Here is a 27,856-nt window from a genome sequence, read left to right as displayed (position 1 = left end):
TACTAGAAATATGGCCTTTAGCTAAAGAGTTAATTTTGTATGAGCTGTTACAGCCTCCCTCCAAGGGAGCCTGATGAGGCATTTTCTTGTGTGCTTTAGGGTAGCTCAATGATAGACCCAGAGTAGCTGTCTTCACTCCCTCACCTGCCTGGAGGGCTTTTGCTCCTCCTTCAGCCCACTGCCGGGCTGTGGCCTGGGCAGCAAAACCTTTCCTACCTGCCTCTCCCCCTCCTGCCCCAAACAGCCTGCTCAGCCCTCTGCTCAGCCTTTGCTGGGCATTGGCGCTCCTGCATGACACCTGCCTCCCTGACATCAGACTGAGTTGTCAGTGTCTAAGGACATGTGACACCTCTACCTGCTCACACGGCATCCGTCAGAAAGTAGAAAAGCAGTAAATGTATTTCTGGTGAAGGATCAAAACCACAAAGGATAAGATTACTTCCCAATTAGAATACAGGAGAAACTATGGCACTGAGAAAGAATATCTGAAAAAAACACCTTAATTATTAAACCAAATTCTTTCCATTAAATAAATAAACAAATAAACAAGCCCATGAAAAATCAAGCTGGGGTGATCATGATCATTTTATATTTGATGGAAATATGCTGAAAAAGGGGATTTGGAACTACAGCCTGCTGGTTGAGGTTGCCAAGTGAGGGGAATCAGAAAAGACTGATAAGAGATAGGAATTGGTGTTGGCAACATGGATGGAACTAAGCGGAAGAGATGTTTTGAAACTATCTACAGTGCTGTTTAAAATCACTTCCTGCTACAGTATTTGAATGCATATTATATTAATACAAGGTAGTGCAGTGCAGCAAAAATATCAAAAAGATCTTGCACATGGACTGATCTGGTTTTAAAATTTGGGCCAAGGTTTTAACTTCTCCATCCCTTAACACTGTTAAAAAAAATTAACCAAAACTTAGAAATAAAAATAATACACAGCATGTGATTCTCATGTCATAGTGGGTCATTGTTTAATAATCTGATCCAATAATTATTTAACAATCTCAGAGAATTTCTCTGTGTTTGACTTTATTATTTCTTTAATGAAAGCCCTGACTCTGTGAAGTTGCATGTTAATTTGTAGATTTCTGTCTGGTAGAAAAGAGAATCCTAAAGGATATGGATGAATTACCATAAAGAACATTAACCAGTTTTGTTATTTAATCTAGTAATCCTATTCTATATTCCTTTTCCCAAAAAACGCCTATAAATAGCTAGTTTCTCAAAATATTTTATTTAAATCAGTGTTCCCATCTTACAGACCTATTCATTAATTAATGAGTTGGTTAAATCATTTGACATGTATTCATTCTATATTTGTATGAGTCATATTTTTAACTTTTTGACATCCCTAAAATGGAGATAATAGTACCTATATTGAAACTTCGGGGTGATTGGAGACAATATATGTAAAAGGCCTATATGCTTCCCTGGCACATAGTTGGATCCCAATATATGATCATTACAGGTACCAATTACTTCATATCTTATGTGCTGTGTTATTTTTAAAAGCTATATTAACTTTTTCGAATTTTTCTTATAGCATTCTTGCTCTACAGAAATTGTCTGGAATTGCCCTAGTTGTGTTCAAATTATTTCTGAGGGATCACAGATAAACCTTACGAGCTTATGAAAATGCATGAATCATCAAATTATACCATATTGTGAACTTGCAGAATGGAGGCCAATGGTGTTTAACAAACGTTCTTCCTAACAGACTTACTCTTCATTGATGGATTTTCATAACCAGGGCTCAAGGAGATCAGACAACTGAACAAGGAAAACCTCTCCCTTGGCCAGGGCTCGCTCGGGTTCCTAGCGCTTCCTCTTTGACAGAACAGAAAATGATTCCATACCAGCTGGCACTTCTCGGGAAGTGCCTTCTGGGAAGGGAAAGGGAGATCACAGCACCACACGATGGGCAGCACACCATTCCCAGAGCCATACCTCTGGAGAGCTGCAGGTTTCACCCAATTGATGGAAGTGGAGTGGACATCCATTTAACACATTAACTGCCCTGTGAGTTGTATTTAACCCACGCTAGTTTTGAGCCTGGGTCCTCGTGAAGCATATGAAACTCACATCTCTTCCCCTTGAGAGCCACATGAACTATTTTTCAAGTTGCATATAACTCATGCACAGAAAACAATAAAAAATAACAAATTTTTCATTAAATTAGAAGGGATCTTTTTGTTTTCAAAGTTTTTATTCTATTTTTGTAATACACCATGAGCGCAAAGAAAAAAATTTTTTCTAGTGGGGCAGTCAATAATAAATGATTTAGGAACCTAGGATATCATTTTGATCCCGCATCAGAGAAGATAGGGGCATGGTGGAAAAGGTTGTGAGCTAGAAACTAGAGGATTGTGGCATAGTTTCTGGTTCATGCTGTCTTCATTTATAAAAGGATGAGGAGGAGCTAGGTGGTCTCAAAAGTGCCTTTGAGCTCTAAAATTCTAATAGAGCTAAATCAATGACACTAGAAAACAAATATGATGTAACAGAATTGCGCTGCCAGCAAAAGGAACATATGCCATATTAAAATGCTCTGATTGGGCGTTTTCTGCTGGCTTATCACTGTGTTTATGGAATTCATTCTCACTGCATTCCTGATTAAAGTGGGACAGATGGCGAAGGTTTTAAGTAATGTGTTCATTACCAGACCTCATACCACTAATGGCCATTTACGGGAGCACTGGATTGTTCAAGTGAGTAGCAAATAAATCCGTCTCCAGGGGGCACCTACTACCAGGGCAATATTCATCAACCTTTGTGAGGATGTTCATTTTTAATGTTCAGTTCTTTTTTGAATGCATGTCTTTCTTCTATTAATGTAAAGGCTCAGTACCCCCTCCGCTCGTTCTGACATGCACTCCCCACCTGAGACACTCTTCCTCACATCCCATCTTCTCACTAGCTCCTTAAACCAACAAGATGTTGCCAAGCTTTGCTTCTTATAGCCTTATTTATTTGCCTGTGTGTTTCATAAATATAAAATATCTTTAAACCAAATATTTAAAAAATAATAAAACTCCTGCACATTGCTCTTCCCCCTCCATCCCCACTCATTTCTGCCTTCCAGAGGTTCCAATAGGCTCCACTCTAAGAAGTCACTAAACTAGAATATTCTGGAAGGTTGCTGCATGGCTTTGCTGAGCCATGAGCATCCTGTCCACTTGCTCTGCCCCAGAGCTCCTAGAGACAGCCCACAGTCATGGGTCAGTATCCAGGCAGTTGTGCAGAAGAATGGGCTCAGTGCAGAAGATAAAAACAAAACAAATATCTAGGCAGAAGGTAGACCATCACTTCTCAAAAACGTCCAGCCAGCACCTGAGCCACTGAACTTTATTCTGAGGTATAGTCCCCTACCTTCAACAGAACCATCAGCTTCCTTAAAGTACCCCTAGGAGAATGAAGAAAAAAAAAAAAAAAAAGGAGATCTGGGAAGTTCTTTGGGCCACACATGAGCCCAATGTACTACATTGTACTCTCCATGACAAGAGATTATATCTGGTGCATTCGTAAGTATATATCCAGCCCCTAGTTTTGTGTGGCGCATGGTAGGTGATCGAATATTTATTGACTAAGCAGTTGGGTAAGTAACACCCCATAACCCTGAGATGAATGCACATCTAGTACAGATTTCCCAGGGTTACTAGGAAATAAAGAAATTGTCTTCTACTCTTCTTTTGCTAATTTTCAGGCCCTGACATGTGGCCACTAACCCTGACCCAGTGTTACTGGGTTTGAGATAGGACGATTGCAAGTGTAAACTTAAATTTCAAGCAACTTAATCAAATTGTTTGGTTAAACACCTTATTTGTTACCCAGAATTGTCTGTCTTTCCTAAATGCAAACATTCTTTGTGCTATCAGTTTGTTAAACTATTCATTACAGGATAAAGCATTCTAACACTACCAAATACTCAACCAAATATTACAGTTTTTCCAATGTAATTATAAACTGTCATGTCTGGATAAACCAACTGCTTAAGGCCATTCTAGCCCAGCGATTCTGCTGAAGTCACACACTAAGTGACCCATGGCATAGACACAGCTGAATATTATTCGTATTCAATGCAGTTAAGTTTGGGATTATTTAATTTTTGTGATAGCCTCAGGGCCTTCATTAAGATTATCAATTCAACCAAGTTCACAGTGTTATAAAACTTTAAATTCTTAGGAAATATTTTCAAACTAATCAAAGTTCCTTTGGTAAGAAACCTGAATATTGAAATGTGATACTTTTCAAGTGACATTTATAAAATGGCATAAATCCTGGCAAACTCATAAAACAAATTAAAGCTGAGAAGAGCAGAGGCAAATCAGGAAATTAATGTAATAAATGTAAAACTTTATTGGGCAATATTTACTAAATCCTGCCAAATCCTGCATTCTTACCTATTCCATATTCAGTTTTAGAGATGACAATTTTCTTGGTTTTCCTGTTAAATAGTAATAGTCTTTGACTGTCTGAATTCTAAATGCTAAGGCGTGCATTCAATTGATGTGTTTACCTTTTGTGTGTATTTGGAGTGCTAGCTACTTAAAGGAACACCACAGTATACTTTGAATAATTTTTGTTGTATTATTACTTTTCCCTAAATGTGTCTCTTGAAAGTTTCAATTTCCGTAGAGTGATTTTTCTTAATGGGAGCTGTGTCTCTCCTAGGGCAGCCACAGATTTTTACAAACCCAAGGTAGACAAAAAGGGATACCGCATTGACACTAATACATAAAAATGCTCTGGTGGTCCATTATATTAATATTATTACTCCTAGGAGGTAGATTTTGTTATCTTTTCCATTATGTTCATTTACAGCCTCATCTGGTTCCCCTTTCTAAGAAAGATATTTACTAGAAAGAGAAAGTGAGAGCCAAGTGTCGGGGCTCAGGCCTGTAATCCCAGCCCTTTGGGAGGCTGAGGCAGGAGGATTGCTTAAGCCCAGGAGTTCGAGACCAGCCTGGGCAACATAGTGAGACTTCATCTCTACAAAAAATTTAAAACTTAAAACCAGGCATCATAGCACATGCCATTAGTCCCAGGTACTCAGGAGGCTGGAGTGGGAGAATCATTTGAGGCCAGGAGTTTGAGGTGGCAGTAAACTATGATTATGCCACTGTACTCCAGCCTGGGTGACAGAGCAAGAAACTGTCTCAAAAAAAAAAAAAAAAGAAGAAGAAGAAGAAGAAGAAAAGTGATAGATGGAATGACTACAGTATTTGCTGAGAGGTAAATCAATAACTACATTACAATTCCTGTTAAATGTTTAAGGAAGAAACTAATATTACTGATTACTTCCTAAGACCAGGTATTATAAAGAGTGCTTCCACTTAACATTATCTTATTTAATGTAATGTCCTATTTATTTTTTGTTGTTTTCTGTCATTCTCATCCTAACTCTGTCAGGAAGAAATTCCTCTAATGGCTTACTTGCTTACTTTTTCCATTCTCTGTACAAGGTTCTCCAATTCTGTGATTTGACTGTGTTTTTCTTCAAGTTTTTCAGTGACTCGATTCAGATTTTCAACCTGTTGTTTCAATTTCTGTTCTTCTTCGAGCTTGTTAACCTTTGATCAGAAAAATAGTCATCAAACTCTTGTTTTTTTTAAACCTATGCACATATTACGTCCCTCCAAAATTTTCTAATTATCAAAAAAATTTAAGAATTAACACTTGTTTAGAATTACTCTTTTGATTTCAGTGTTTCCTTCAAAATAAACCCGATAGACTACAACACTAAATCAGTAGAGAATTAATAATGTATAAATATTCTTCCTAGAATGTTTACATTTGTTACCATAAAACATACTTCCTGGACTGGTATAAGAAAGGGAGATATTAATCTAAGAAAAGCAAAAGTTTTGACTTTTCCACAATAAAAATGATCTGAAACAAAATATTTTGATGTCCAACTAAAAAATGTTTAGTTTTTTCAATCAGAAAGCATCAGAAAAGCAAAATAATTCTGTGCAGTGTGTCGTGGGGTTACTTCAGAGGCACAGAGCTGGGGTTGTGCTCAAAGACCCCAGAGAAGAGAATCTCCAGCCCTATACAGGCCACACTGGGGGTGTTTCAACAGGCTTCTTAACTGCCCCGTGTGTACTTAACACAACTTGAGATTTCACAGTGAAAAGTAAAAGCGTCCGACTTCCCCTGAAAACACCAGGGGGACGTTCCTGCCGGGCCACTCCAGGCTGGGTCTGAAGCCCCCATTACGGGGGACACAGACATCCCGTCCCCCCAAACGCCCCACTGCTCACACGGTGCACTGCTCCATCCACACCTGCCCTTTCACTTCTCTCGCTTGTGTTTCTCATCTGCACCCTGCACACAGGTGAGTTTTCGACCATCACCACCACCTGAAGCCGGAGAGGGTGTCACGGTGGGAAATCCCTTGGGAACTTTCCTGAAGCCTGAGCTGGCAGACACCCAGGTGCCCCGCCTCGGCACCAATGAACTTCCCCATTAGCTATTTTACATTTTGAATTTCAGCAAACACACACACATATACACACGTTTTTTTCTCCTCTAGTTCTAGAATACATTTTTCAGACAGAGTTTTATTGGTCCTAGTATACATACTTCAGATCTAAATACAAACAAAAACCATATATGTATGAGTGGGTGTACATGTTATTTATATTTTAAAATATATAAAAATACATATTTTATATGTATTTTTATATACACACATAAATTCATGTTTTTGTTTGTTTTGTTTTTATAATTATTATTATTATTTTTTGAGACACAGTCTGGCTCTGTTGCCCAGGCCAGAATGCCATGATGTCAGCCTAGCTCACAGCAACCTCAAACTCCTGGGCTCAAGCAATCCTCCTGCCTCAGCCTCCCAAGTAGCTGGGACTACAGGCATGCACCACCATGCCCGGCTAATTTTCTATATATATATTTTTTAGTTGTCCAGATCATTTTTCTCTCTCTCTCTCTCTTTTTTTTTTTTAGTAGAGACAGGGTCTCACTCTTTCTCAGGCTGGTCTCGAACTCCTGACCTTGATAGATCCTCCTGCCTCGGCCTCCCAGAGTGCTAGGATTACAGGTGTGAGCCACCACACCTGGCCTGTTTTTATTATTTTTTAATCTGGAGAATGTATTCCAGGACCAAAACAACTTTGAAACCATTTGTTTAATCCAACTCTTTTATTACAGAGACAAGGCAACTCAAGTGCAGAGAGGTAGAATGATTCAGCCTTGGTCATCTAGTGAGTCAAGGGCAAAACTGGAAGAGGAGTCACCGCCAGGCTCAGGCTCAGCTGGGCCAGCCCTGGTTCCCAGGCAGGGTGCCCCTGCCACCCTCCACATGTGTTCATAGGAGCTCTGGGCAAGAACAGAGACAACACAGTTGCTCTGCAACATCTGGGTGTCAGCTAAGTGTCGGGGGGGGGAGGGTGCAGGAGGGGGAATCAGCACACAAAAGTCATTTGGCCATTGCTTGTTTCATATCTAACTCCTCCTAAAAGGGGGACTTGAACTGCTCCAGCTGCAAGTAGGGGGTAGTGGGGGCTAATTCTCTAATAAACAAGCTATGCGTTTGGTACCTGGAGTAAGTGTTTACTGTCTTCATGCTTTTTTCTCACTTCTTCAGATTGTGTTTGGTAGTTTTCAAATAATCTCTGGGCCACGTTTCTCAGAGCCGCTGCTCCTGCTTCTCTGGAGGCTTCCAGCTAGAACAGAAGGTCACTGTGCATGTTTTGACACCACAAAAAGGGTTAAAGACAGAACATTTAACAGGCAATTGAAAACACAGAGGCTGTACCCTCCTAAGCAATGGCTAGGAGAAAAGACACTTCTATCTGGTAAAAGGAAATGTAAAATGAGACACCCCTACTTAGAGGGACTGTCAACATAGCAGATTTGCCCTGGCCAAGCCAAACCAGAGCTCCCAGGCAGCAATGCCCTGCAGCTATAGACCTCACCCTTTAAAGAATCCCTTGGTACCCTATCAGCTTAAGCGCTTATTTGCAAGGCTTTTATCCTTAATGGCCACAACAGTACTAAAAGGTGCATGCTCCTGAAATAAGGACAAGGTTAAATATTAAGAAGAATAAAGCTAAAGTGCCATGAATCTTTCAAGGATTTAATCTAAAGAAATAATCAAGGATGGCTGCAGAGATTTACCTATCAAGAGAGCCATTGCAGGACTGCATGCAAAATAAACCCCATAAAAGAAAATCTAAAGCATTCAACAAGAGTAATTAAACAAATAATGAGACATTTGACTATGAAGGCGATAACATTTATCAAATATGTAAACACTTTAAAATTTATCCTGGTAAAAACACTTAATATGAGATTTACCCTCTTAACAAATTTGTAAGTGAACAATACAGTATTGTTAATTATAGGGGCTAGGTTGTACAACGGATCTCTAGAACTTATTCAACTTGCATGACTGAAATTTTATAACCATTGAAGTTTTGTAAGATTTTTTTAAATAACAAAAGTAGTCTCCAAAATAAAACAGTGAGATTCAATTTGTGAAATATAAAAATGCTTTTCTGTATAAGTGAGCATACATGTGGACCCTTGAGTGTGTGTGGATATCTCTCTGCTTTTACAGACACATGCATGCTAACAATCTATCCTGTTAGCTCAAAGGCTCAAAATACAAAATTTGAAGTTTCTCCTAATAGTCGCACCTTGATTTTCAATACTTCATTCTCTTTGTTCATTTCTAAGAGTTGTAGGTCTTTTCCTTTCATCTCTTTCATGAGCAAATCCAAACTGCAACAAGAAGGATCCATTTCAGGATCAGAGCCATTCTGAATGTTTCCATAGTGCTGAAATGGAGAAACATGAAAATCTCAGACCTGACTATTCTCTTCCTCTATAGACTTTGACAACAATAATTATCACTCGGTATTACATACATACATCAAAGAGGATTCAGGTCAGCACAAATAACAGAAATCTTTTGAAATATTAACGGAGAATTCCAGGTGAGGCAGCTGGCCTCTATATTTGCTCAAATTTTAACAGATTCTTACATTAAAAGAGGTCATCTTTTATGCCTTTCATATTTCCTACAGTTTCAAATATACTGTTAAGTGCTTCTTAGGAGATATATAATATCCACAGGTCAGATTTTTAAAAATTTAAGTTGTAGACATAAATATATTTTGGTTATATTACATTACAGACTAATATCAACATAATCAGAATTAATAGTTTTAATACATAATATTCAGTGTTCAATGATGCTTTATTGTAATCACCTCAAATTAAATTTCCAATCAGAAATATCAGAACTGAGTGTTACTGCCTTTCTAACTCTATGTAAACTCCAGCTCACTGAAAATACACTTGGAGCTTCAATCTCATTTGGAATCATGGACATATGGAGGTGAAAAAGAGATTAGAAACATCTAACTTAACCCATCAATTTACAGATACAGAAAGTATCGATTGTCCACCGTTTGCACTTTCTGCTCTTTCAACGTATTTCAAGGTAGACAGAGAAATTATTACCCAGTTACACACAGACCCTACAATTACAATAACAACTTCTATTTGCTAAGCACCTATTATATGCCAGGACATCTTTTAGATGTAATATATACACTCCTTTGTCTGAATACTCAAAACACTAGAAGGTACTACTATGTCCTTCTTTCAGATGATGAAATTGAAGATGAGAGTTTAATATATCCAAGTTTAAACCTAGAATAACTGCCAGAACCAGAATTAGTATCCAAGTTTGTGTCACCACAAAGCCTATGTTCTTTCTGACTACATTTATAGAAATAAAAAACACAAAGAATGTAGTGCACGCAGATAATATCCTGTCACGGTTTTGTGTTTTATAGTCCAGATGATCTGGGTGCACATTCTCACTCTCCAAATACAGAGTAGGAGTTATTTTCCTTCTTAATTTGTAAAAGAATATTTGATGGAAAGACTCTTGTAGAAGGTAGATTGTCGGCAATGGAAGGTGGCTACAAAGGTCACAAATCAATGCTTTTCAAACCGTAATGTGCATGCAACTCACCTGGTTAAAAATGTGGGTTCTGAATCAGAAGCCCCGGATGCTGTGTTTCTAACAAAGTCCTGGGGCTGTGGAGCTGCTAAGGCCATAGACCAGACTTGGGAGCAGCAAGGACCTAGATCATTACGGGGAAATCTTTACAGGGCCAGGGGCTGATATTTGGATGCTCAGATCTGCTGACCATCTGTGATTTGAGGTGGCAAAGGCAGATACATGGCTGTGACACAATGTCATCCTTATTTCTAGGAAGCTACTCCCGTCAAGGCCACCAATAACCTCCATATTGTTATAGCCAATAGTCGGTATTTGGGCCTCAATTTCTGGACCAATGTACAGCACGTGACAGAGTGGTCCCTCTCCCCTTTCTGAAAGCCTTTCCTCACTCACCTTCAGTGGCTCCATTTCCTCCTGCTTTCTGTCCTAATCCACTGGCTTCTCTTCTCAGCTTCCTGGGATGGCTCTTCTTTCTCCTAACATCTAGGAAACCTCAGGACTCAGTCCTTAGATCTTCTGTCACTTCTATCTATATTCCCTTGTTTGGTAATCTCTTCTAGTTTCAGAACTTTAAAAACCATCCCTACGTCCCAAATCTCTACCCAGTAGCCTGGACCTTCCAGCTCAGACCTCTGCCCTCAACTCCAGAATCATATGTCCAGCTGCTTACTAGAAACCTCCACGTGGAGGTCTAACAGATAGCTCAGCATAGTCAAAACTTAATTTTTGACCTTCTCCATCATTTCCAAACATAACCTTTTTTGTTTCTAGTTTCAAAGCCCTTTATTTTGGAAAATAACTGAAGCAAGCTGTGTTAGCTTAGGAGGCTGAGGATGAGGAAGGGGATGATGTTTATGTATCATGCCCTGTGTTCTGGTGTACTCTGCGGCCACCACCGTGTGCAGTGGACAACACAGATGAGGTACTCTTGGCTCAGGTGTGGTTTAAGCCAGCATAACCCAGACAAGTCTAAGTGCACATTGCTCGACCTTAGGTCTATAAGTCTGGTCTTGGGGAAGGGAGTGCATTTAAGTTTATTGACTATCTGACAACATCCTCACTCAGCTCAGGTCTGAAGGCTTCAAACGTGTGTCCAGGTGAATCTAAAAGCTCGTATCTTTGTCTGTCAACAGGAAATGTTACTGTCATGTATCTAGACTGGGCTGACATTATCCCATATGCTTTAGATAAGTTGGCCTCATTTAATATATTCAAGTAAGGTCTGGTCATTCTGATCGATCCTACTAATGACATCTGTAGTTAAACATTTTACGTATATGGCCATTAACATCTTTAGATACACATCTTTAGGATATTTTACCATTCATCATGCAAAGCTTCAGAGAATTTAATAATTAACCAAAAAAGTTACTGAAATAAAATCTATATGGCTTTATGCTAATTTTCTTAAGGAAGCAAAGTAGTAAATGTTGATAAATGTATTACCTTTACATCTAGTTTGTGATTTGTACTGTTATGTCCTACTTCATCTTTAAACATTTGATTTCGGATCTTTTCCAGAGTAGTTCGAATCTAGAAGAGAAAAAAACATTATTTCTTTCAAAGGCATTTAATACCAAATGCTTTTTTCTCAGTGTCAGCTATAGGGTACCTGATATCTCTATAAAGTACATATATATTGATTTCAGATTTTAATAACTGCTGTCAACTTAACTAGCACTTATATTGTAAGGCTTATATTGTCTAGATTGCCAAAGATAAGCATTTTGTCTTTATAACTTTCTCAGACAAACCTAAAATATAATAACCTAAGTGAATATTATCCTACAAAATAGTTATTATTTAGTAATTAGCACTTAATACTATTTAATTCTATTTTGTCTATCTAGTAATTTAGTACTAATTTACTGTTTAGTAATTACTATAAAACAATTACTATCTAGTAATCACTACAAAATAATCACTATCTAGTAATTACTACGAAATAATTACTATCTGGTAATTACTACAAAATAATTACTATTAAGCAATTACTACAGAATAATCACTAAGTGATCATACAAATTTATGCATAAAATATAAGCCCCATGGCTTGATGGCCTCTGGAATTCCAAGATACTCAAAGATGATTTAATTGGTTGATCTGAACACCTTATGAACTATGCCAGAATTTATCTATCCATTCTAAGAAACAGTTAATAAGAGTATATATTAATGCTTTTGTCGGCCATTATCATCTTGGATTCTCATAAGACCTCACGTGTGTAATGAAGTAACATGCCAACATGTACTCATTGGCAATCGCTACCCTGAACTGTGAAAAGGAACAAGGCAGGGAGACACACAAACCCAGCAGGAAACATAAACATCTACTTGGGAACGCTATTGACGCACATGAAACAATTGGGAAACATTATAAAACAGTAGGAAATCCAGTGGTGAATAGTGTGGGACAAATTAAATGCTGATAGGTGTTCAGAACCCTTCTGGCCTATTATTCAATTTTACTGAGTGAAGAAAATCATTTCACTCCACGTGTAGGAACAGTTTCATATCCTCCAGAGAAATCACTACGTATGCGTTTCAGCTACCAGCACTGTCTTTGGCCAAATTAAGTTTGTTCTTTTTTATATGTTCTATGGAGACGGAAACAGAGCCCACCAATCCATACCAGAATTTATCTTCAAAAAATCATCTCACGCTAATGATTTCTGGCACCCACGTACCTTTTTCACATATTCAGTTTCTTCGATAATGTGAGCCGATGCAGAATCATACAAGGCAGAATTATCTTCTATCTTACCCCTTGGGGGAATTTCTGTGGTTGTGGTCACTGTCACTGTTGTCATTGTGAATTCTGCCTTTAGGAAAACATAAATCAGCTCAGCAAAACACACCATTTTGATTATACAGTTTATAAACTGAATGAAGTTGTTATCACTATAATCAAATATAGTAGAAAATTATAGCCATTGGTATCTGTATACATTCATAAATAAAAATTTAATATAAAAGTAACACCATCTGGATTAATTAAAAATTGAAAAATTAAATAATCAAAGGAAGAAAAATGTAAAATTTCTCTTTTTATTCTGCATCATCTTAGACTATAAAACCTCAAGTGTTGGGGCCAGGTTTTATTTATCTTTATATCCTAGCACATTGCAAACACTTAATAAATTTCTGTGGAACTAACATAATACAATTATAAGAAAACTGTGTGTTGTATGTGTATGTATCTTTATGCATACTCTATAAAAGCTAATTACTGAAAAACTAGTTTTTTAATTTTTTTCAGCATATTATGGGGGTACAAATGTTAAGGTTATGTATATTGCCCTTGCCCCCCTCCCCCCTGGAGACAGAGCTTCAAGTGTGTCCATCCCCCAGTTGGTGGGCATCGCACTCATTATGTATGTATATACCCATCCCCTCCCCACTACCTGCCCAATACCTGATAGATGTTATTCCTATATGTCCACTTAGGTGTTGATCTGTTAATACCAATTTGCTGGTGAGTACATGTGGTACTTATTTTTCCATTCTTGGGATACTTCACTTAATAGAATGAGTTCCTGAGGCCAGGCGCGGTGGCTCCTGCCTGTAATCCTAGCTCTCTAGAATGAGTTCCAGCTCTATCCAGGAAAATACAAGAGGTGCTATATCACCATTGTTTCTTATAGCTGAATAATACTCCATGGTACACATATACCACATTTTATTAATCCACTCATGTATTGATGGGCACTTCGGTTGTTTCCACATCTTTGCAATCGTGAATTGTGCTGCTATAAACATTCGAGTGCAGGTGACTTTTTCATAGAGTGACTTCTGTTCTTTTGGGTAGATGCCCAGTAATGGGATTGCTGGATCAAATGGTAGATCCACTTGTATGAAGAACTATTTATAGTAGTAAAACACTGGAAAAATCAAATGCCTCCACAGAAAGGACTAGCTAAATAAACTATCAACTACTATGGAGTCATCACAGTGATATATTATTATTCAATGAAAAAGAATAGTGCAGAAACGGATATATAGTATCATATTTTCTGTAAGAAGAGTGGGAAATATGAATAGAAGAGGGAAATCTATGTCTTATAGTTTTATGTAAATATTATACCTAATTGGAAAGCACAATTGAAAGAAAAAAGAAAAAGTAATCATCCAAAATAAAGATAAAATTAAATAAATGAAACAAATAAATATATCTGTATATCAAGTTGGTAACATAATCATATCAATTATTTCAAGTGATTTTAAAACACCTACCAGGGACTATTCATCTCTGGTATGTTATATTCTAAGAACAAAAAGAATGACAAAATAATCTCAGACTGTATTTTCAAGCTATATGAATGTATGTGTGTGTGTGATCATGTGTACAGGTGTGTACTGTAGAATAAAGCCAAGAAGTAATTGCATCAACATCATGATTAATCAAAATATTTAGAATAAAGGAAAAATAAAATATAGGCTAGTCATGGTGGCTCACACCTGTAATCCTAGCACATCTGGGAAGATCACTTGAGCTCAGGAGTTCAAGACCAGCCTGAGCAAGAGTGAGACCCCGTCTCTAATAGAAATAGAAAAATTAGCCAGGTGTGGTGCTACATGCCTGTAGTCCCAGCTACTCAGGAGGCTAAGGCAGGGGGATCACTTGAGCCCAGAAATTGTGAGGTTGCAGTGAGCTATGATGGCACCACTGCACTCTACCTGGGGCAACAGAGCAAGATTCCATCCGCCTCCAACCCCACCCCCTGAAAAAAAAATTAAATTAAAAAAACCAAAATTTAGAATCAAATATGTGAGATGAAAACATTACAATCTGAACTGGAATTATAAGTATAAAATAATGATTTATCCTCCTTTAAAAAATATATTCTACCTCTATCCACTGAAAAATCTAGAAGTAGTTATAATTAGCACTCTCAGTAGCTAGACTGTGGTCTCTGAATATCATATCCTACTAAAAAGAAACTAGGACTTCTTGACTGATTCAGGTCTTGGGGAAGAAATATATTAAGGAAGCCTGAGATATCTGATCATACCAGCAAGCAAAAAAGTAATCAAATACTACTTGAATAATACACAAAAGCCATCTTGAGGAAGAATGACCATGATGGATTGAAACATATCAAAAATGTTAAATCCCTAAATTTATGACAGAAGAAAAACCCACAACACCACCACCACACCCTGTCCACCTTTGGAAGCTGATTAGGAAACCACTTAATGGAGGTAGACCACTATGCTAAAAACTGGCAAAAACAAACAAGCATTTGTCTTGCCATTACTATATGAACTGTAACCAAATAGTTGATGAGGAAAAATTTTCTACGGAATTCTGGCTAATAAATTCAAAAGGATTGATAAAATTAGAAAACATGTATTTTGCAACACTTATGGAGTAAAGGATTTAAACAATCATCACCCAAAGCTAAAAACCTTAGGTCAAAGTTTAATGAGGAATACATTAACCTGGGAGGCCTCATTAATCAATCTTAACATAACTAAAAATTGCCATAAATTGAGGGTCTTAAGAGATACATGACCAAATGCAATCTATGAATCTTGCGTGGATTCTGACTCAGAAAAACTAACTACGGAAAGACATTTTTAAGACTGATTGGAGAATAGATGATGTTAAAGAATTATTGTAATTTTACTAGCTGTCATAATGAAATTATGACATTCTTTAAAAAGATCTTATCATTAGTGATACATACTGAAATATCTGCAGATGACAGGATATTACATTTGGAACTGCTTTAAAATACTCCGGTAGGGAGAAAAAAAATGAAATGGAGATAAAAATGAAAGAAGTTTGGCAAAATATAGGTAATTACTGAAATGAAGCTGGATGGTAAGCACACAGAGTTCTTTATACTCCTCTATTTATTTTGGTTTTGTTTGAAATTTCTATAATAAATAGTAAGGAACTAAAAAAATTAAATTAGGCCAGGCACAATGACTCATACCTGTAATTCTAGCACTTTGGAGGCAGAGGTGGGAGGATCACTTGAGGCAAGGAGTTTGAGACCAGCTTGAGGAACATAGTGAGATCCTGTCTCTACCAAAAAAAAAAAAGAAAAGAAAAGAAAACTTAGCCAGGCCCAGTGGCACACACCTGTAGTTCTAGATACTTGGGAGGCTAAACCAGGAGGATCGCTTGAGCCCAGGAATTTAGGGTTGCAGTGAGCTATGATGATGCCACTGCATTCCAGCCAGACCAACAGAATGAGACCCTGTCTCAGAAATAAATAAATAAATGAATAAATAAAAATTAAAAGTTAACTATAATAAAAAGCCCTGTGAAGTAGGATCATTAATCCCATTTTCCTGATCAGGAAGTTAAGACTCCCCTAGTAATGTTAATTTACCCAAGATCACAGTAAAATTAAAAGAGCTGATGCTCAAACCTTGATCTTTTTGAAACCAAGTTCAGGCCTGTTTCCCTCACATTACAGCTGACTTCCTTGGAGAGAAACAACAACAACAAAATATTTAATATCTAGAGAGGACCAACGCTGCTAAAAGAAAACAAAGAATTTTCATCTTTGCCGGCATCACTTTGAAATAAGATAGTTCCTAGGGATACTACAAAGTCCTGCATTTATCCTTTAATCTTCAATGAAATTGACAGAGCATGCCAAGAATTTTCCATTTTATTATAAATCCTCTTAAACAGCAGCTATGGCTTCATTTGTTTCAGCTGAAGTTCATTTGGCAGCAAACTCTACAAGTCTGCTTTTGCAAATGTGAGTGGGAATACGTGTCTTACTGGATCCTCTGGGTTCTCTGAAGTCTCTTCCGGGATTAAGGTCTTGGTGCAAAACAACATTGAAATGCTCAAAGTAAAAGAAACACCCATCCAGACACTACGCAACATGCTAGGAAGTCAGGGGAGGGTGGGCAGGCCAGGGTAGAGGTCGGCAAACCAGAGCCTGGAAACCCAGTCATGCTTTCCGCCTGTTTGTACAGCCTATGAGCTAAGAATGGTTCTTAGATTATTGAATAGTTAAAAAAAAAAATTAAAAGAAGAATAACATTTCATGACACATGAAAATTACATGAATTTCAAATTTAATATCCATAAAAAATGGTTGAAAAAAATCAAAGCAGAGTAATATTTCATGACACATGAAAGTTACATGAAGTTCAAAGTTAGTGGCCCATAAGTGAAGTTTTACTCTAACATAATCGTGGCCGTTCATTTACATGGCATCTACGTTGCTTTGGCACTCCAACAGCAGAATGGAGTGGTTGTGACAGAGAAAGAATGTGACAAGCAAAGCCTAAGATATTTACTACCTGGCTCCTTCCAGGAAAAGTTTACTGATCCCTGATTTAGGGCATGGCAAGGAATGAGAGCAGGACCAGTAGGAAAATAGAGAGAAAGCAACCAATCCAGCGTGGGTTGGATTTTCTCCTCTAATTCAATCCCTCTCCATCTACAGTCTTTCTTGATTGATTTACTTTCATTTTTTTCTTTTTAGTATGTAATGCATTGTGTGCAGGAACAAATGATAAGAGGCATTTCATCACAGAAATGAATCCCTCTTTAGAATGCACCCCACTGCATTCTCCAAAAGTCTTTCATAATTTGAACATCACATTGGACTTCACATTGTATGTCCTAAAATACACTCTCCTATGTGCCTTTTATTCTTAAATTCAAGGAATTCTGCTTCTTAATCACTGGTATTTCTGAAAACATCCCACCTTTTCTTCTCACTGGTTGGGCCATCTTAAACGAGTTACATAAAATCTTAGCCTTAACTTAGATGTCTGTAAAAGAGGGGTAATAACACCTAGAGAAATGAAAATGAGTTTTTTTTTTAAAGGCCTGGTTGCAGAAGGCCCTCAATGGATAGTCCCTGTCTACAGCGTTGCTCCTATTATTGTATATTATTAATAACCACAGAAGACAAGCAGGCGATAACAGCAGGTTGTTCGCATCTGTCCGGCTGCAAAGCTTTGTATCCAACTGTATCCATATGAAATGAAATTCCACTTCTCTCTTCGGCTCAAAAAACTTTCATGCCCACAGTTCCTGACTGGTGTGAAGAAACCCAAGGGGAAAGAAAGTAAAGTCCAAATTGCCATATGGCGTTGCCATCCTGAGGAAAATCCATGTTAGCATTTTATTTCAGCCAGAAGTAGATTAAGCAGATAAAATTTTCAAAATAAAACACAATCAGTTAATTAAAGGAAGGAGAGGCTTTAATTTGTTTTATGCTAGAATGGATTGAAGACGGCTTACAAGTGGCATTGGGCCAAAAGGAGTTATTTCCTAGATTAAGGCTTTTCAAACAGGGCTCCCAGGGAGGGGGTGAGGTGCCACACAGACAAAGCTCTGTCACCTCAACTTCAACCAAGGCAGCTCTGCTTTGTTCTGCACACACACTGAATTTTTCCATGAGCCTTTCTCTGAAGAAAGAGGGCTCTACAGCTAAAAAGTTTAGAGGCAGACTGACTGGTTTCATGGCCTCATTCTGCCACTCAGTGGCTGTGTGAAACCTTGGGCAAGTTTCTTAACCTCTCTGTGCCTCAGTTTCCTTAAATAGCAAAATGCAAATAATATTAATTATTAACAATAATAGTCAACGTGGGGTTGTTTATGAGCTGATATTTATCAAACAGTTATAACCCTACATTTAACGCATAATAAATGATTTGTGCATGTTTGTCAAATGAGTAAATGAAATATGAAACCACGATCCACAATTAAGGCTGACAAGCAGTTAGGGTGATTTTGTTTCTTGCAGGGAAGAACCAGGTAATACTTTAAATAATCTGCAGACTGATCTGGAAAATTTGTTTGTGGGAATTTTAAGACTCAGTAAGTCCGTGCTACTGATTCTTTATTGCTAATGCATCAATAATTGACCAACTTCCCCAACCAGTGATGCCAACATCTAATGAATAGTTTACAGTCTACGAAGCAGTGCACAAACATCAGTGCAAATTGTAACCCTTGTGATAAACCAACATACCACTGGGCATCCAAGATAATACTCTTTCATGACATGAGAATAGTTGAAGTATTACGAAATAAACACATATAGGATCTGTTATGGGTTGAATTGTGTTTCCCCTCCAAATTCATGTGTTGAAATCCTAAGCCCCAGTATCTCAGAATGGGACCTTATTTGGAAATAGGGTTATTGCAGATGTAATAATTAGTTAAGTAAAGATGACATCATGCTGCAGTAGGGTGGAAGCCAATATGACTGGTATCCTTAGAAAAAGGCGAAATTGGGAGCGAGATGAGCACACAGGGAGAAGGCCATGTGAAGACAAAAGCAGAGATCTAGTGATGCTTCTACATGCCGAGGTACACCAAAGATTGCCAGCAACGCCCCAGAAGCTGGGGGAGAAGCATGAAACAGATTCTCTCTCGCAGCCCTAGGAAGCAACCAACCCTGTAGGCACCTTGATCTCAATTTCGAGCCTCCAAAACTGTGAGACAGTCAACTTCTATGTTTAAGCCCCTCCATTTGTGGTATGTTGTTAGAGCAGCCCTAGGAAACAAATACAGACACTGTTCCTATTCCAGAGGCTGTAACCAAGGCGTGTTTCCCGTCTTTACCCTTGACTCACTGATTCACATAGTAAATATTTATTGAACATTACTGTGTTAGGAGCCATGGCGCCAGGGGTGAGCCAGATTCTGCTTTCATGGGACTTTCAATACAGGGGACAAGACAGACATTAAACAAATAAATGAATATACAGGGACTGTAATGGGCGGTGGTGACGAGCCACGTGCAGAAAAGCATGTCAGGGCAAGGAGGTCTGGTCTGCATGGGCCGATCTAGAGAAGCCGATCTGGGGAGGCAGCATTTGAGCCAAAGACTTGAAGAAAAGGAGGTGCAAACTGTGCGGCTATCTGGGGGAAGAGGGTTCAGGCAAAGGGGAAAACAAGAGCAGAGGCTGACATTTGCCCAGAGCAGCATTCTAAGAGCAGCATGGTATGCAGGGCAGCTTGCCATTCTCTTTTCTTTTCTTTTTTTTAAGTAGCCTGAAACGTGTTGAGACTTCCCACTTGCCTAACTAAGGAGTTGTCTCCTTAGCCACATTGCAGCAGGTCTAGCCCCGGCTGGCATGGCTCCCTGAGGGCTAAAGCAAAGACAGTCTGTGAAGCTGTCGAGTTCTGCAAGGCGTAAGCAACTGACTCCAGGTCACCCTGGTTGAGTGCACAGAAGTGTTCCCAGCTCACTTCTGCAGGTGCGGATTGAAAAGCACCGTTGCGGATGTCCAGCATGGTTTGGCTATCTAGTGCTTGAATCTTTCTCCTATTAAGAGATACACTGAAGTGCCATCTGCGTGAGTCTTGGAGAAAAGGTCCCTTGCTTGTTTGTCCTCACTACCCGAGCTGGAGCACGGGGACATCCCCTAGACACAGGCAGTGAGTGCTACCACCGGAAATGCAACTCGGGAACTGGGCATTTGGCTTGTTGGAGCTGGAGGCAGTGAAAACCCAGTATTATCCAGGGAAGGAAAGGAGCCTGGCACAGAGTGGCGCTTTGTGTTCAGTGGCGGGTACCCAGTGGCCATGCCAGAAGGACCCTAGTCTAGTCTTCCTATAGCCTGAGCTTGCTATGGTCCTAACACATGGGATCCTCCCAGTTTCCAAACTTAGTTTGCCAATATTCTCATCAAGTCTGGTAGCTACCCCATATCCTCCCAGTAAATTCCTTTTCTGCTAAATTGGTCAGAGTCAATTACCCTACTTTGCATCGAAGAGCCCTGCTTGGTTTTAGTAGAGTTTCTGTGTTTTCCATTTTCAGTTTCTCAGTTCTAAGCTAACAATATTGTTTCTTCAATTTTGGTCACCATTATATAGAGCTTAGATTTAGAAACTGAAAAAGTAAGTTACAACAAAGATGCCACAAGGATAATTAGGTTATATGAGGGAAAAAAGCTAACATCTCTCCAAGCCCTTGAAGAAACTAACCGTGTCTTGAATATTAAATAGCACACCTGTTCTGCAGCTACATTACACAGCACAATGGTGACATCCAGTGTCAGCTGGCTAAATCTCAGGTGACTGTGCAGTTTACCTGAAAATGATGCACAGTATACCAAAGACATGCATGTTAACAATGTGTCCCAAGTTCTATTTTAAAGTAATAATCTAAGATCTTGCTAAGCACAATTAAATTTTATTCAACTACGTGCACATTTGTATACGCATATATATTTCTATTATAACTAGGGCTATAGGAAACTCTTAGATATGTGATAAAAGCTATTTATTTTGGGGAAAAAAGGATTGAAATATTGGTGCCAACACAATGTACTATTGACAAAGCACTGTGCCATTTACCAAAAAATATTTTCCATATATAATCAAAATTATTATGACACTGTGCTATAGTTACTAATGCCAGCATACATATAACGCAATAACACACAGAGAAAGATGTAAGTTTTTCAAGGTTGTAAGTTGACCTCATCACCTGAATCCAGAAAAGTTAGCCCCAAATTCAGAAGTCTTCATAATGAAATAGTCTATCCTTATAGTTCACTGTCATAATTTGAAACTTTGAAAAACAGCTGAGGGTTTCAGCCAATGTTCAGCAACTAACCTGCAAAGAGCTGCAAATCACATGAATCCCTTCCCATTTGGGGAAGAGTGGGAAGGAAGGACCCGGGTCTGCTGAGTGATCACCATATCAGGAAGGGCATGCTGTCTGCAACACTTCTCCCATATGTCCTGAGCCGTCGGTATCATTATTCCCATTTTACAGATGAAGGAACAAGGCTCCACAAGATTGAGCAAAGCCAGCTAGTTAATAACGGTCATGGGATCTCAGCCCATGAGTTGGCTGGCTCCTTTCCTGAAGCTGCTATCTTCTTTCCAACTTACTACTTTGCCTTCTGCTGCACTGAAGGAATTTCTAAGCCTCATTTCTTGGGCCCAAGATAGTTTAGGAATCAAGAGTTTCCAAAGTCACTGAGTAACAGCCAAGGGACTCCTGATGCGAGATCCCAGGTGTTTCTTTCAGGAGCGTGAGCAGACGCTGTTGTCTCAGTAGACTTATTCCATGAGCAGAGGCAGTGTGGCTTAAAAGCAAGGGATTTGGACTCAGTTGTGCTGCCTACAAGACTCTGCTCCACCTCCTTATCAGCTGGGAGGCCGTGGAAAATTATCAAAACCTCCTGGGACTCAGCTCCCTCAACTGAAAAATTCAGATGAGAATGTTAACTTTTTCAGAGTTACATGAGGATTAAATGAGATAATGCGTGAAAAGCGCTTAATGGAGTATGTGACACAATGTGCATTAAATGAATATTAAATAATTACATTTGCATTCACAACTTATGGTGGACATTTGCTTATAGGACATCATTTGAAAGTGTCAATGGTGTCTCAGGTGTCCCTCACTATGCCACCTTCACCTGATCAGCCAATTATTCCTCCTGCTTTGAACTTCCCCATTAACAAATCACCCCACAGTCAGATATGACTTGCCTGTGAAGAAAATGTGGAAAGACGCCAATGTCAATGACATATGTCACAGTCACTTGTAACATTTACATGGTTAATGTTACATGGTTAATGGTTAAATTTTAGAAAATTTCATTTGTGGCTCTATAAAATATTTTATGATTAGACAGCTCACAAATTTACAAAGTATCTATAGCCTTCCAAACTCATCCTAGAGTATTTTACCTTCAACATAATTTACTTCATTTTAAAGTAAATTTTTTACCTTCCAACAGAAGGTAAAAAACAACAAAAAAACCCCAAAAAACAATACCAAGTGCTGATGAGGATGTAGAATAGCTGGAACTCCTGTCCGTTGTGAGTGGAATGCAAAATTTGCAGCCACTTTGGACACAGTTTGGCAGTTTCCTGCGAGGTTACACACATACTATACAGCCCAGAAATCCCACCCCTTGGTATTTATCCAAGTGAAATGAAAATTTATGTTCCATAAAAACCTGCACGCAAATGTTCGTAATTGTTGAACACTGGAAACAATTCAAATGTTCCCCAACAGGTGAGCGCTACTTGGCAGTAAAAATGAATGTGTGATACACATAACAACATAGATGCATCTCGAATGTATCATGCTGGCCGAAAACAGCCAAGTTCAACCGCTACATACTCTCTGATTCCATCTATTTGGCATTCTAGAAAAGTCAAAACTATAGAGACCAAAAACAGATGAGTGGTTGGTTGGTACTGGGAGTTGGGGGAGAGGCTGGCTACAAAAGGGACACAGGGGACTGGGGGGGGGGCTCTATATCTTGATGCTGGTTGATGGTTCCATGACGATAACCATTTGCCAGGACTTACAGTACTCTACACTAACAAAAGGATGAATTTGTATGCTTGTATTTTAAAAATAGTAATCCAGCAGTATCCTAGAAAAAGCAAAGTACAATTAAGATTTCAAAATCTAAGAATCCTCTGAACTAACCGAAAGCCACAATTAACTGGATTCATTTTCCTTCACTCAAACTGCTGACCCGAAAAAAAAATCTAAATCTAAATGGTAAAAAATAGCAATGGAATTAGGATTGTTAAAAAGCAGGAAAATGGATGGCTGATAGGCAGATAGGTAGGTAGAACTGTTGATGCTACAAGAATAAACAATAAAACCTAACACTCAGTATGATGAAAGAAACAAGGAAAGAGGCAGCTTCCCACCTTGGGTAAAACCAAGTTCCTTGTACCAGATCAGGACAACATAAAGGAGCTCATTGCCAATCAAGGTTCTTTCTCTTGGTAAATGGACAGAACATGTTGAATGTCTCCACCCTGATCCTGAACTACATGAGAGTGAGAAGGATGAAAGATGGATTCCTGTGTAAAGTGAATGCCACACAGGAGATACTTGGAATGAAATTGTTGGTGTAAGACTAGAAAACTGCATCTGTTTTAGAACTTTTTAAACCCCTACCAAGGAAAAAAAGGCTTATTTACCAACCAAGATTGATCACTTAATCAAATCACACACTCCTAAGAGTTTTAGGAAGTTGTTTTGAGGTTTCAAGCAGAAAAACTGAGTTGCATATGAACACATTCAGCTTTGGAAAACTGTATTATTTAACCTAGGTCATCTAGTTTTCAACTTTTAGATGTTTTTAAAAAATCTTGTGCATTCTAACTTGCCAATAAAATAGACTTCAAGTTCTAATAATGCTCTTTTTTTGGCCCCAAAAGGAACTCACAATTTGACTTAATGGCACTCAGAGAGACACTGCCTTCTCCTTAGGCTCACAGAACCTGTCAGATTTTCATGGAAGGGTTTCTCTCAACTAGAGGACCTCTTAATTAAGCATAAGTTGTCAAGCATGCCCCTAGCCCAAAATGCATTTGCCATAATAGTTATCACAGAGCAGGGTCGATGGAGGTGTATGAAAGAACAATTCTGACTGGGAATTGCTGTTCAAGGTTCCTGATTCCTAATAGAAGTGTACCAAAAATCGATGCTCCTACAGTGTTGGGAAGTTCTTATTTGGCTTTTTCTCTAGACAGTTACAGAAAACACCACTGCTTAAGAGGACCCTGGATATTTGACTCTTGACATTAATCTTTAAAATTATCATAGAGGAGAATCGAGACATCAAATAAGAGGTTGGCTCATATCGTTATTTTCAAATTATGCTACCATGGAAGCTGGACTAATGTATCTGTCAGACCAATGCATCCGTCTTACCATTTAAATGTAATTACAGAAATGTCCAGCAAATGGTGGACAAAATGTGGTATAACCATGGGAAGGAGTAAGTAGTCATTACTAATAAGAATGAACCAACTACATATACATGCTACAACCTGAACGAACCTCAAAAACGTTATTCTAAGTGAAAGAAGCCAGATGTTAAAGACCATATACAGTATGATTTTATCTGTATGAAATGTACCAAAAAGGCAAATCTAAGGAGACAGAAAGTAGATTAGTGGTTGCCTAGGGCTCGGGATAGAAATGGAGAGTGACTACAAACAGGAACCAGAGATGTTTTGGGAGTGACGAAATGATCTCAAATTGAATTGTGGTGATTTGAAAGTTGCATATTCCATAAATTTACTAAAAATCATTGAATTGTACCTTTGCATGTATTTTATGGCATGTAAATTATAGCTCCAATAAAGCTTTTTAAAAAACAGAATAAAAAGTAAGAATAACTTGAATAAAGATGACTTTTACTTCTGGAGAAAAAATATAATTGTCATATTTTTCTAATTTACAGGAAAAAAATTGATGGCTAGATTTTCTCAATGTTAAATTTTTCAGTCATTGATTCCCCCCCCCCCCCAGATTATTGGCATCCGTGCTACAGGCTTAGTTTGAATTTAATTTGCATGAAATTGATACTTAGCTATTTTAGGTTTAATATTTTACAATATTAAACCCAAAACACATGATTCCTAAATTCTTCCTCAACCTAAACAAAAGAGAAAACCGCTGACCAGAATAACATGTAATAATTTTTAGATTTGACTAGTTAAATCAGCGTAAGGGACTATGTGATGCGAAACTAATCTAGTTTCAGGCACTATCAAAATTGATGGATGGGTCCACAATGTGGTTCCTAATCTATGGTCTTGGATGCCCTGGAGGGAGGACTCCAGTGTTGTATAAATTCCCAGAGGACAGGAATGTGTCTTATCTACACAGGGCTGTAACACCCTGTGTCTCCAACACAGAACACAGTGCCTTGTGCAATAAGCACTCAATAAATATTGGTTCAATGAATGCATGATTAAGCCCACAAATTTACAGATGCACCACATATTTTCTAAAACTGAATGTATATACACACATGCTTACACATGTGTGTGCACGCCTATGTAAATGACTTTTTGTGCTTAGTAAAGTGAAATTCATTTAAACATGTTATCAAATTCATAGTAAAATTTTGCCATTATGAAATGTTTTCAATCCATAAAGAGTCATATAATTTTGATGTAAATATCTCAGTTCAAAAGATTCAAAACTACTACTTTAAAAGACTTTTAAAGTCCCTTCATATCTTCAATTCTTATCCTTTTTTAGTTATTATTCCACACAAATATATACCTCATTTTTCAGCTTTGTATAAATCTAGGTTACATTTTTTAGCTTTGCCCAAAATTCGGATTACAACTCATGTCCACCGTTGAGCACATTGTAAATAACTATGCTAACAAATAACGTGCCTGTTTTTAATTCACAAAATAGCATGTGTATTTATTTCAAAATTTTCTTTCTAGTTAAAATAGGAGATCAATTTATTTTGTAAATAACAAAGGATAAGAATCTTCTTATGACATTTGGCTCAATCCTAGGAAGTATAACCTGTTTTTATTTTTTCTGCAAATAGCTGAGGAGCCACACACACAGGGATACTTCCTCCTGTCAGGGGCCTTCACTCTCAAACCGGGAATGCAGGGGGCAGCCTGAGGGGACAGCCCAGTAGCAGCTTAACAAAGGAACCAATTGTGTCTGCCAGGGTACCTGACACTCCTGCCCAGCTCAAGTTTCTGGAAAACCAGGCTTCTGTAGAGCTGAATATTTAATAGCATTAGGTAAAATCAAAAGGACAGGTTAGCTTTTCCCTATTGCAAATGCAGAATAATTCCCTTTTGTGTTTTGACCCTTCATCTAGTCTACACACACCAAGCATAAAAGAGGTTTGATTCCTAAAGTAAAACAACTATGATATAATGGGGAACAGACACAGCTTCAGTTATGTTCAGGGCTAGTAGCTTGTTCTGATCCTTACACTTAATTATTTTTTTTTCTTTTCCTTTTGAAAAAGGCTGAAAATTTGCAGCTATGTCAACATCCAATCCAAAAAACTACACTTGCACTGTCCTGTACTCTTCATTTACTAAGACAGTATTGCTCCTTGGAAGGCTGCCTGGGAAGGGCTCTGTAACTTGCAGCTCCAAAACTCCAGGGCGGCCACTCAACAGAAAGGGTAGAACACTGTCAGGCAATGGGCTGTTCTTTCGCTACACCTGCAGCTACAGAAGCCGGCACGAATGAACGGAGGGTGAGAAAAGCACCTTCATTCATCTTTCTTCATAAAAATTGGGTGCGCAGCGACCTGTCAAGCCATCACGCTGGAGTCAACAGGTGACAGCGTTTTCCCGAAGGCTTTTCTCCAAGGCCCCTGAAATTAGCAAGTGGAAATCGCGGGGACCCCTGGCAAAGGGATAGTATAACAACAACCTAAATAAATAATCAGGTGTGAGCCGGTTAAGAAAGGGTTCTTTTCTGGAGGAAAAGCAGCTCTTTCTCTTTCCAGAGAAAAAGAAACTTCTCGCCCAGGAAATCCGAGCCCAGAACAGAGGTTTGCAGGGAGGAGTATCCTTGCCCTCAGAGACCCTTACACAGGAAATGCCCTTGGTGTCCTGAGCCCCGCTGGGGAAACCTGCTCCAAGGGCACCTGGACACCCACCCACATGGCGAGGGTGACCTGGCGCGTGCCGCGGGGACTGGGCCCGTGGGTTCCCAGGCTCGCCTACCTTGGGAGCGCTGCGCCCGCGCGGGGTCCCGGTGCTGCTCCTTCCCCGGGCGCTCGGGCCTCCTGGCCAAGACCGGCTCCCGGGGCGGTGCCGGTGTCGCCGCCGCCTGCAGGTCTGGCTCCGCCCCGTGGGGCGCGCCCGGGCCAGAGTCCGGCTCCCGGGAGACTTGACCGGGCTCCTGCCGGGGCTGGGACGCGCTCGCCCAAGGCACAAGTTCCAAGCGCTGGCCCTGCAGACTGCCAGTGGAGCGCTGCTATTCAGGGGGGTTATGCTGCTGCATTGCAAGAAGTTTCTGTCGGCACATTAAGTTCATAAACTTTTGTTTTGGGTGTTTTTAATAAAAGTTTTATTTTGGAATAATTTTAGACTTTGCAAAAAGTTGCAAAGATAGCACAGAGAGTTCTCT

At 38.9% G+C, this 27,856-nt stretch overlaps 1 protein-coding gene across 4 annotated transcripts in view; it reads right to left on the bottom strand.

Annotated features, from left to right (window-relative positions):
• Positions 1-27,518, bottom strand: part of CCDC68 (coiled-coil domain containing 68) — a 48,957-nt gene extending 21,439 nt beyond the window's left edge. The window contains exons 1-7 of one of the 4 annotated variants that reach the window (XM_075993843.1): positions 27,451-27,518; positions 15,953-16,044; positions 12,698-12,832; positions 11,457-11,543; positions 8,671-8,811; positions 7,570-7,695; positions 5,452-5,580 (exon numbers count right to left, since the gene is read on the bottom strand). In XM_075993843.1, the coding sequence (XP_075849958.1) occupies positions 5,452-5,580; positions 7,570-7,695; positions 8,671-8,811; positions 11,457-11,543; positions 12,698-12,820 (606 nt within the window). In that variant the 5' untranslated portion in view covers positions 12,821-12,832; positions 15,953-16,044; positions 27,451-27,518. The remainder of the gene's footprint in view (positions 1-5,451; positions 5,581-7,569; positions 7,696-8,670; positions 8,812-11,456; positions 11,544-12,697; positions 12,833-15,952; positions 16,045-27,450) is intronic. The other 3 variants (XM_075993844.1, XM_020282082.2, XM_012745479.2) reach the window with 3 other exon arrangements.
• Between the last annotated feature and the right edge of the window lie 338 nt (positions 27,519-27,856).

Source organism: Microcebus murinus, chromosome 17 (assembly GCF_040939455.1).
Source record: "Microcebus murinus isolate Inina chromosome 17, M.murinus_Inina_mat1.0, whole genome shotgun sequence".
NCBI classification, from domain to species: Eukaryota; Metazoa; Chordata; class Mammalia; order Primates; family Cheirogaleidae; genus Microcebus; species Microcebus murinus.
Note: the sequence above shows the minus strand (reverse complement) of the source record. Positions and strands in the feature narration are given on the sequence as shown.